The sequence below is a fragment of the Aquila chrysaetos genome, chromosome Z (assembly GCF_900496995.4).
Source record: "Aquila chrysaetos chrysaetos chromosome Z, bAquChr1.4, whole genome shotgun sequence".
NCBI classification, from domain to species: Eukaryota; Metazoa; Chordata; class Aves; order Accipitriformes; family Accipitridae; genus Aquila; species Aquila chrysaetos.
The window spans coordinates 62,203,620-62,215,639 of NC_044030.1; the positions used below are offsets into that span (position 1 = coordinate 62,203,620).

A 12,020-nucleotide genomic window follows, 5' to 3' on the forward strand; every position below is an offset into this window, starting at 1 on the left:
CTTAAGGACTTATTGAGCCTTTCAAGCTAATAGTTGATAAACAAAAAGTGCATTCAGTAAATATACAATATAATAGAAGAAATTTTTAAAATAGATGTTACAAGAATTGATTCACAGGTCTTCTATTAATCTTAAATGGAAAGAAACGTATTGTACAGGACTGTTTTCTTAGTGTTTAATTGAGCTGTGACATCCCTGTCAGTGGATAATGATGCAGGTGCTAAAAGCGTACATGCTATAAAAAAGGGGATAGGACAAATTTATGAAGTAAAATCCAGTAAGTCTGTGTTGTATAAAAGGTAGCACTGTGGCTTAAGCTGTGCTGCAAGCTGCACTAGGGGCTGGTGGTATCACTTTAGGGAGGTATCACTGTGCTGCCTAGTATGTTTCATCTTCCTGAATATTTCCAGTTAACCTTTGTCTGAAACAGGGTATTTAGTAAGATGGATCTTTGGTTTAATTCAGTACAGATATCTTTCTGTTTTAGTATAGTTATATTTAAACATGTGTAATAAATAAAACCGAGGAAACCCAATTCTGGCTATTAATTACAGATACAGTTTTACACCTTGAAGAAACCACCATAATGTAAAAACATACTAGCAAATATTTTTAAAAATGTATAGTTTGCTAGGTCCTGTATTTTTGTTTGGTAGACATCCCTTTTTAATGACAGAACGTCTGTGTCGTGGTTTCACCTCAGCTGGTAACAAAGGACCGCGCAGCCGATTGCTCACTCCTTCCGCCCCCCTGCAGTGGGATGGGGAGGAGAATCAGAAAGGAGAAAAGGGAAAAAAAAAGGGAACCTCATGGGTTGAGGTAAGGACAATTTACTGGGACAACACAAAAAGAGAAGTTACAACAACAGCGATGGTACCAATAAAAGAGTATGTAAAATGAGTGATGCACAGTACAACTGCTCACCACCCAGAACTGGACGCTCCACCACTTCCCTCACCGAAAGCCGAGCGCACCCCCCCGGCCCACTCCCCATTTATATACTGAGCATGATGTCACATGGTATGGAATATCCCCTTGGCTAGCTCAGGTCAGCTGTCCCGGCTGTGCCCCCTCCCAGGTTTCTGTGAAAATTAACTCTATCCCAGCTGAACCCAGGACAGTCTGTAACACAGAAACTGAACTGTGTTTCATCAGAATGGCAAGGTAGATAGATCACAAATCTCCAGTGAAATTTACAATTACTTTTATCCATTGTCTGAGAGAAACTAGCAGAGATACTTTTTTTTTTTTTGAGCTGGTAGAGAACTTGGATGTGGCCCTAACTCTTCTGCATGCAGGTTGTAGAGCTGCATGGCTTTGAATTCCTTCCAAAGTGGGACAGCACATAAGATCCCCTTATATGTCAGTATTTTTTAAATATGGTCTGAATGGCTAACTGTATTGAGCAGTTAAATCTTGTTTGGCTGAATGAAATAGGATGGTTTGAGTTCACTTTGGCTGTGTCTTGTGTCAGTTTTCTATGTCAAATGTATGACACAAATAAGCACTAAAATATATATAAATATTTTAATCTAGATCTTTTATTCTCCTGTGAAGGACTCCAGAAACAGTGAAACTCCTCAGTTAAGCTGTCGTTACAGAGGATCAGTGCATGTAATTATCCCTGTTTTCACCATCTTTCACTTTTTCCTCAGTTCAGCTTTAATGACAGTTTTAACTGTAGTTTTCTAGATGCCCTTAGCAAAACAACTTTTAGACTTTTTGGACTGAAGATAATGAAATAACTAATTTCATTATGTATCTTCAGAGAATCAAGTAGTAGAGTAGAAGACTGGTAGGGATGTTTCACAATATGACTTGTCACTTTGACAGTCACAAAGTGTAATCCAATGCCATGGGTTTTTTTATTGCCATTGGAAAAAATGTCAGATATTAAAGATGTCTGAAAGTGTGTGGCTGATCAAAACCTATCTTACCCTCTTGATGTGTTCAATTTTAACATGTTACATTTAGCATACCAGACCATATCTAGCTGCAATCATAAAGTCTGTGGTTTTGTTCTTCTCGTTATCTTGCAGTGATGTGTTTGGGTTTTTTTTCCTCTTTTCATTTAGATGCAGAGCCTGAAAGGTGGTACAGAAGCCATAGCCCATTTGGACCAGTTAGAAGCTGATTATTATGATCTACAGCTTCAATTATATGAAGTGCAGTTTGAGATCTTGAAATGTGAAGAGCTGCTGCTGACAGCACAACTTGAAAGCATCAGAAGACTGATGTCAGGTGCTTTATGCATTTTAATTAAGATGTAATCTGTAAAAGATAATTCTTTTTCTAAAAGTCTAGTAAAGCCTGTGGGAATGAAATGAGAACAGATTCTTTACCATGTGAAGAGCTGGATCTTCTAATATAAGTACTGTTAAATTAAAATTTACACCTGTTCATAAGGCCTATACATACACATACAGAAGTTTTGGTCTGGTTCTCATTGCCTGTGTTTGGAAATAAGCATATAAGATACTATGTAAGTTTTGGAAAGCTAAATTCAGGGAGGAAGAAATGTCTTAATTACTGGACTTGTCTCACTAAAAATTTGCATTGGTATTATTCATTTATTTGAAGTGATTGGTTTTCCAAAGGTATTCCTGCAAATTGGAGTCCTTCAGCTAAACTTTGAAGCATGTTATGTTGGCCATCTGACTGATTTAAAGCAGTGATGGAAACCTTATGTTTCCAGAACCTACTATACCTTGCATGTGTACAAACTATGGAAATGGTACAGGTAAATCATAAAGTGTTTTTGAATCCATTTCTGTCCTTTAGATCTTTCTATAGTTAATGGTTTTATTCACACAAGCTCTGTTTTATTGTTTAGTGCATAGAGCTTGCGTAGCAAATTTTGTTATGGATAGAAAAGTGACTTAAGAAGAGAGATTTGAAGCTGGATTGTATTGTGAGTTGCCTCTGGAAAAAGAGAAAACATAGGTATCATGAATTCTTCTCACTGTTATGTGAATCTCCTCCTTTTAGGCTTGTGATGGCAACACCTGTAACTGCATGTATGGAAGATGAGGGTTGAAAACTCTGTAAATTACTTTAAAAAAAGTGGTGGCTTTGACTGGGTGCCTCTGTGGAGAGCTTTGTGCTTTGGAGATAGATAGTTTTTGTACTTTGGAAATCGGACATTTAATTTTGGTACTGAAGACACAGTATGGTTTGCTTACCTGTGGACCAAAGAAAGTCCCTTGAACAGGAGGCTGAGAAGGAATGTATATCAAAATCCTTTCACTTTGATGTAGTGACAGGAAAACCTAAGGGCCCTCAGAGGTTAAGACTGCTGTAAAAACATCATAGCTCATTAGGGCTTCTCATTAATGTTTTCTCCAGAAATCTCAAAAAAAAACCCAACCCCACAACCTGATCTAAAATAAAAAAAAACCAACCACTTAGCTAACAACCAACCCCCTCCTTCCCCCATGGCAACAAAATAGTTCACTGTTCTGGCTTTTGCTGTTTTAAATTTGTAAAGTTTTCCTTAATAATAAATCGAAAAGTTGGGTTTTTTTCCTATTAAAGACAGCTGTCTATGTTAGAAGGAATTACTCTTTTTCAACAACTCTCAGTTAATATCCCGTAGGAAAGAAAATGAAAAAAACAGTTCTTAAATGTGTGGGAGTTTGCTCAAAGGATGAAATTACCTCTTCAGACTTTACTTACGTTGAGGGGATAGAGCAATTAATGTGAAGAATGGGACAGAGAAGTGGCTACATCTCGTCAAAACTGTTCAGCATCAAATCTGAATGAAAGCATCTAAAACATATAATGGTCTTTTAGTATGTGCTGTTTCCTGTGCTGTCAAAGAATGGTCTGTTGCATCTTCTGTTACACTTCCTTTTTAAAGTGTACTTAGAGTCAGTAAAGTAACAGCCTTTTAATTATGCACATCTGTATGGTTTGAAATACGTGTGTATTAGTGAGTTGTAGAGGCTGTTGCTATTCTTTACTCGTTGATGGTATTGGCTCTGCAGAGATATTTCAGAGAGTTTGGGATTCTGTTTTGATTTGAGGGACATCAGCAGTACTGCTAATGAAGTCCCAACAGATTTCTTTGAGAGTGTGATTGGATTTGACTGCCAGTTGGTTCTAAGCTAGCAGAAAAACATTTTCTTTTGCAAATTCAGCACATTGGATCTGAAAAATATCAAATGATAATAGATTGTCATATTATAAAAAACAGTAGTAGTTTTTTACTGTCATTAAGCAAAGACCTGCACTGAAATTCACAAAATGTGAATTTATTAGGTTAGAATTTTAAAGGCTCTTATCCTATCCATACAAACTATTTGTACATCCTTTTAAGATGGTTTTGTGATGCAGGCACTTGTAAATTTCTGTCTTTAACTCTGCATGAAAGTGTTCTAAAACAAAATTTGCATGTAAATTTCCCATTTTATAAATGCATGGCAAAATATAATTGTTGTAAGCCATGAGTCTTATTTTTACTCTCTGATGTCTCAGCGTGGGTTCTAGTGACTTGGCAGTTTTACATATGGATGAAACTTTATGTTGTTTGTTTTTTTTTTTTAACTGAACACTAAAGTAATGAATCTAGTAGGTCTGGTTTTGTTACATTTTATTTTAAGGTTATACAGTGCTCTGCTTTCTTTTCTGGGCCTGCTATGACTTCTGCTGAGCTGAAATTAGCATGACAATCAGAATTTTGGTTGCAGCAGAAAATGTACAAACAAGTAACATGAAGTGACAACAGCTTTTAAAATGGACACTGTACTGAAGAAAACCCTGCCCCTCTCTCCAAACAATTTAGTAGCAGAAGTAGGAGGAAGTCACGGTCTTGCTCAAAGTAGTTGATGAAGTTGGAATGAGAAGGTTTAGTGGTGCTACGGAGTAGACGCTTCACAGTCATGCCAGCTGTATCTGCCTGTTTTGGCCAGCAGTAATGGATATCCCTCTTGGTATATTACAAAAGTATCCTATTTTGTATGCCAGTGAAATAAGGAACAAGAGGCCTTTGCTGCTTCTTCATCCCAACATTCTGCAAGGATTTATAATCATCACTCTTTTCTTCTTGGCAAGAGATGAGAAGGCAGCATTCAGAGATGAGCTCAATGTTATACTGAATGCTTAACTCAAGAGGCTAAAAATCATGAGTGTTGATAAAACTATTAGTAATGACCTCCTTTTCAGGACTGTAATGCTCTGAAGGACTGCCTTGAAGTTACCCTTCCTCTGCTGCCTCTGAGCAGAAGCAGTGACTGGAAGGTCAGAAACGTCCTAAGAGACAATTTTTGGTGTTTTGTTGTCTGATTCCGCTTTCATGAAATTAATAGTTGGTTGTGGCAGAAGAATCTCATGCCAAAGATTTCAGAAAGAGTCTGTGTATCCTGAACTTCATAGTGAAGACCAGAGGATATTACTGCACATTGTGCGTCCCTTGTGTTAGTTGAGACCCAAAGGCATGCATGGACACAGTGATCAAGTTAGGCTACAGACACAAGTGTACATTTACAGTTGCATTGTTTTTTTAATGCTCTTAGCTTACTTGAATACCAGGCTGTGCTTCATTGGTATTGATTTCTGTTCTTCATATAAACTTTAAAGCCCTACAGTGTTTTGCTGTTTAGTGCTTTTCCTCTGACCTTTTGATTTTTGCTAGTCCTCTGAAGGGACTATAGCATTCTTCTACATTAAATCTTGTAACTCAGTGGGAGGGTTGTTGTTGACAAAACAAAATGTTAATCAAATACAACTATTGATTTGACTTTTTCATTGATGACATTTTTAAAACAGAGAAGAGAGATGAAGTGGTATATTATGACACTTATGAAAGTATGGAAGCCATGCTTGAAAAAGAGGATATAGCAACATCTATACACTTGCAAAAAGAGGAGCTGCAAAAGTTACAACAAAAAATCCGCCAGCTGGAAGCAAGGCGTGGACGTATTTCAGCCAAGAAAGCCTACCTCAGAAATAAGAAGGTATTATGAAATTGCAAATTTCTAGCATAATTAGCAATTTTAATAAAACTTCAGAAGGTTTCATTTCAGATACAACTTCCAAGTCTCACAGAATTTTTGTGGATTGTATTTACTACTGACTAAAAGTTGTTTTACAAAGTACCAAATACAATAGCATGTATTACTAAATTGATATGTTTAAGATTCCATTTACCTTTTAGCTTTAAAGGAACCTTTAATTGTTTTGAAGTCAACAAATAAACTTGTTTCTATTAACTAATCAGAATACTTTCATGTGGAGAGTACATGCTAGAATGCGTGTTGTTACAGAGAGTAATTTTATATATATTTGCAGAAGAGAATTTTCAAAAGTGTTTTCTCACAATGAGTTTTATTTTCATTCTCTTACTTCATCCCTTTAAACTTATGTCATGTCATTGATACTCTGTTCAGCAGATATATATGAAATTCAGTATATATTCTTAATTTGTAAAACTAGGCATGCTATTTAGGGCCACTTTCCTTTTTCATTCATTACATGATGCGGATGCTGCACAGAATATTGTTTTAATACAGCTAATGTTTTGAAATTGTGTATCAAGTAAGTATGTTCCTTTTTCCCAGAATGACTTGTTTATTGTTCCCTAGCAGTTTGTGGTTATATCAATATGCATTATTAATGAGCAAGATAGCTTAATGAGTAGAATAGATCAAAGTTTTGAGAAAGCATTGTAATACTTATTATAAAATAGGTTTCTACCCCATACTTTATACTATAAGGCTGTGCAGAAGTGTCAGTTGAGACCTCATTCTAGAGTGGGATGAGGGGTTGGTGTGGTTGTATGTTCCCAGTCATGTCCCTTGATGTGGGAGATGACCCCTTTACATAAACAATTCTAGTAGATTGAGCGTAAAGCCTTCAGGTCTTGCCTCCCCTTCATAACTAATGTATCTATTTCTGTACCTGAATCTGAAGCATAACACAGCAGACAAAACAGTAGTGCGTACATTTTATATTTTGGATTTTTTGTATTTCTTCAGACATTGTCCTGTCTCTGATTAACACAATATGGAGAAGACTGCAAATAAATTATTATGAAAGAAATGTCTCTTGTTAGCCAGTTATGAGAAGTCGTTTGCTCAGAGTTATGGAGTTTCTTTTATATGACTTTGTAAAAAGAAAAAGTATCAAGAAGCTGGGCTTTTTAGTACTTTAAGGAATAGATCCTATCTGTCATGGTGTGCTAATTAACATAGGCTACATTATAATAGTTACCCTACTTTCTCCTGAATATGAAAGGACACTTCTAGCATCTTACAGAATAGACAAACCTGTTCAAAAGTGACAGGCTGCTTGCTGTTTCTTACTCAACTTATAGGAGTTAACAAGTTGAAAAGCAACACTGAAGCAGGAGTAGAGATTTTTTAGCATGCCTTCTCACCTGTATAAAGAGCTAGTCACTTCAGTTGGCTCATTTGTTTCAAGGTAATGCTATGATAAAATACCTTGTTTAAGCTGGAAGAATTAGTTCTAGGCTGCAGCACTAGTTGCAGCATGCCTGCTTGTGCAATGAGACATGATGCAGAGTTGTATGTGGCAGTATTGCTCGCCTGGGTCTGCATGTGGGAGTAGTATAGTCATGTCTACTCAACATTGTGCTGGACGAACATGGTTATACTGCTTTCAGGACCTGAGGTAATGTCTCCATGTGGAACTTCACTGCTGGACATAACAGCACTCTCAGAACTAGTTCCAGCTCTTTACTGATTTCATTGCCCAGTGTGGCATTATCTGCAGTTGAGTGCTGCAGTGAGATACTTAGCTTTCAGCTTCTAAAGAAATCACAGATTAGAATAATGTGTGTTTAAACTTGGAGGGGGAAACAAAAGATCTTTATTTGAGCAAAAAGAATAGGCAGGATCTGTTGTTGTGTGCCATTTTGCAGCACTCGGGCAGAAAAGAACGTAGCTGTTTTGAGGGATATTTATGTTAGAGGTATTTACTGTAGCTGCTCTTATTACTGCTGAGTAACGCAGAGCCTTACTAAGCTTACTGGTAATTACCTGAAAATCAAGACTCTTGTGACTTTGATTCAAACATAACCAAGCTTTGTATCTTGAGTGACAATTCTAGAGATACTGCAAAACATTGTTAATGAACACTATTTATAGTGCCTGACGAGGGTAGTGGTACTTTACAAAACAGGGAGGAAAAAAGGGTTCTGGCTCTTCAGAGTTTGCGATTTAAGTTAATCATGCAGAACAAAGATACAGATGGGATGCAAAAGCAGACTCTAGATGGTGAAAATGAGCGTAGTGATGACTGAACGCTAAGTGGAGGAAAGAATTGAGTTTTTGAGGGTGCATTTGGAAGGCGCATGTACTATGCAGTAAATATCTTTCTCAAAGTCTGTCTGTCTCTCTCAATTAAGAAACATTTATTGTTGAACTGAGATGGGAGTCTGCTTAATGCTTTTCAGATGAAACACTTGTTTCAGCAAAGTATCTTAAAATAGACCTGTAAACAAGTGCTCTGTTTTGGAGTGGGTTGGTGAGGTTTTGGTGGGGTTTTTTTCCTTTCTTTTTTGTTTGGTTTTTTTTTTTTTTTTACCTTGCCCTGTAGTTGAAAACAAAAAGCAAGCTGTGCATTAAGTGGTGTATATCACAGTCTTGTGATACAGTTAGAAATTACTGAGTCCTTGCTCATTATTAGGTTTTTGGCAACTGAAGATTCCCTTAGGAGAATGCCTCCTTTCTAGCAGCAGGTACCATGATTAAGAAAAGAATAGGAAATGATTCTCTAGCATTAGTTTTTATTTTTCAGAGGAGGTTGTTTCATCATCTGGGTATTTGAAAATCTTTTCTGTTAAGGAGGCAATGCAGTGAAAGGGAATCAATTACTCTGTGTAGAATAAGACTATAGGTAATATAAAATTTGATGACTATAGTCTCCATTTATTTTTCAGAAATTCCTTCCCTGTTTTTGCAGTTGAAGCTTTTATTTTTTAATGATGTTGTCAAATAATTGTACCAAACCTTTATTTAGAAACTTTTGTTAAAGGTTTGTTACAAACCTCATTGTTTTGATTCTGAATAACTGAGCCAGCATTTTTTACATTTATGGTTTTACAAAGGTTGATGTTCTTTTGCTGTACTACCATGAGTATAAACTGTTTATTCTCCTATTTTTTTTATACAAACCTATTTGCCTTTGTTAAGTAGTCATTTCCTGATGTTCCTTTTTGTTGATGACAGTGAGTTAGTTATTAAAAAATAAGATTTTAATAGCAGTCTCACTATTTTTTTTCTTTCTTGAAAGCTAGTTTCAAAGATTTTTCATGCACGGTATCCCTATTGTTATCCCAGTCTACCCCCTGCTGGCTGCACCGTAGTATTAATTAGGTTATCATGTGGAGCAAGCAGCTGTTTTATTAGGGTACTAGATTTATAGCAAAGAGTCAAGGTAAAAAAGATGGTGAAGAAGGTGTCTAGAAAAATATCTTTGGAAAAGTAGAGTTGTGAAGAAACTGAATTATTTTACATCCAGGAAGGGTATTCCTTATCATGAGCAGACTGGGAGAAGCAACTGATTGGTGAAGCTGTTCCGGGTATGTTCCTAATGTGTGCTTTGATCTGAGAAGCTTCCTCACGTGCTGTTGTGTCCATTTAATAGGGCACCTTTACTACTTTGCAAGCCCACAGTTTAAAGCGTAGCCCATGCCAAAGCAGGTGTTATATAGATGCAGTGACAGCTGCCATAGGGTTACTTGGTATGCTTTCATATTACTATTGTTGTTATTATTGTTATATGCTTTCATATTATTATTATTATTACAACAACAACAACAACATAAGAGCATAACTACACAGAACACTTATAGTAAAATATGGTTTCTGCGCGTACTGAGCTTACCAAATGAGAAGCTAACCTTTTAATTGGGATGCTCTTCAATCTGAAAGCAAGGCTCACTGGAACTAGTTAAATATAATACGAATGCAGATCTCTCTTACGTATATTACATGTTACTAGTCTTAAACATGGTAGCTTATCCAGTGACGAGGGTTGAAAGGGTTCCTCAGCTCTCCCTTTTTGTCACTTTAGTAGAAGTACACTTTGATACTGTGAAATCAGCCAGGTGATTAAAAGCCATGAATGTTACTCCTTGATGCTCTCTCAGTTCTATACAGTTGGTCAACATCTGTCTTGAAGGGTGGCTCTCACTGGACATAATGATCCTGCTTTCCCAGTGCTGAGAAGGAAGGACTACTTCACATGTGTAGCAGGCTGTATTGCTGCTCATACACCCAATTATGATGTTTTCTTTTTTTGCCAGAGTTTGTTGGTTTATGTTCAACTTGTCATCTGCCATAATCACCCAGATAATTTTCTTGAATGCTGCTACGTGGGTGGTTTTTTTCTTCATCCTTTGTTTGCAGTCACTTAGTCTTGCCTACAGGTAGAACCCTGCATTTGTCCCTATGAAATTGCAACCTTTTTTTTTTTTTTTTTGACCGTTTCTGTAATCAGTTAAGATGATTCAGATTTCTAATCCTGTGCTGCAACATGTTTTCAGCCCCTCCTAGTCTTTTATTATTTCAAGTCATAGAGATGTAATTGCATTAAAGTAGGTTGTTTATTAGTGCAAAGTCAGCACCAAATATGTTTTGGTCTGGTTTGTCCCCTTTACATCCTTAAAATATCTTTCATTATTACTCTAATCAGAAAGATTTAAATACTGATGCTAAAGAGAAAGTGTTTCATAAAAGACATGTCAAAAAAACCAAACCAAACTTAACATACGTTTTCTCATTATTTTATAGTACTTTTTTATATCTTGTAACGTACATTCCTCATTATTTTAGAAGACTTTTAATCAAACTTAACACACAGAGAATAAACTGTAAAGGTACATCAGTAGTATTACAAGTCTTACAGATTCTCTCATAATGTTCTGAAGCTAGTGCTGTGTCTTTGAAATGCAGAAATGAGGTGCATTTTGCATTTACATTTTGCAGTTGCAAATTAAATGAATTAACTTTTCCAGCTATATTAATTAAACTGTTTTCATCAGGGAAAGAATCGCCACAAACAAACATAAAACCCAGCAGTGTTTAGCTATATATATATATGCTTCTGATGAAGCTGGGACACTATTTCCACAGAAACTTAGGCTCTTGTCGGTTACCTGTATAAAGCAGCAACATTGATGGTTTTACTATTTAGAAACATTCAAGACAGCATGGTTTTCTGTCCTATACAGGAACACTGGCTACCTTTTTATGTGATCACCGTATGTCCATAGTCAGCTTGTAGGAGAAAGTAACTTTATCTGCGTTTCCAAGTGTCCAAAACTGGGGGCTTCTTTTATCCCTCCCCTCTTTGTTTTTGTGTCTTTCTGCCACTACTGTAGTATCTTACTTGGAGGCTGGTAACTCCGTCAGCTGCCCCAGGCAATGCCTCCAGTAGCAAAGCTCCTGTCTGGCTCTACCCAGTAAGTCAAGCTGACTGATGCCTGAGAAGCCCACTGCTTCGGTATTATAGCTGCAGTCACGTTCCAAACTGCTTCCTAACACTGCCCCCTCTTCCACAGCCTAAGATCTGTTTCTAACTACATACACATCTGACTGTTCTGGTTCTTCTGGTGCTTGTACCAAGCCTAATTTGATTGCCCACACTGCCTGGTTTCCTGGCCCTCAGTATTGTCCTATGAACTTGTCAGTCTTGTTGCTACTCTTAAATTCCTGCACATGCCTTTTCTTTAAGTAACTGATACTTAATTCAGTTCTTTTTATGTTATCTACCTGAAGTTTGAGTGTTGTCCTGTTCCTTGGAATCTATTTATTGTAACATGGCCTGTTTATTTTGTTGTTTTGTTTTTTTTTTAACCTGTTCTTATTTGCAGGCAATGTAATAAATGCTTGTTTTTAAACCAGACATTACAGACGTGAACTTGGTATAATAAATGAACCTGCTCGTGCATGCATAAAATTGTAACAACTTCATTAATGTTGGTGCTTGCAGACTGTACATGCAAAAGATGAACCGACACTTGTAAATGGGAAGCTGTCTAGTTGCATAAACAGGAA

At 36.7% G+C, this 12,020-nt stretch overlaps 1 protein-coding gene across 3 annotated transcripts in view; it reads left to right on the forward strand.

Annotated features, from left to right (window-relative positions):
• Positions 1-12,020, forward strand: part of JMY (junction mediating and regulatory protein, p53 cofactor) — a 74,494-nt gene that overhangs the window by 45,976 nt on the left and 16,498 nt on the right. For all 3 annotated transcript variants that reach the window (XR_005931515.1, XM_030003249.2, XM_030003250.2), the window contains exons 5-6: positions 2,076-2,241; positions 5,767-5,954. Coding sequence is in view for 2 of the 3 variants with exons in the window: in XM_030003249.2 (XP_029859109.1) it covers positions 2,076-2,241; positions 5,767-5,954 (354 nt within the window). In the remaining variant the exon portion in view is untranslated. The remainder of the gene's footprint in view (positions 1-2,075; positions 2,242-5,766; positions 5,955-12,020) is intronic.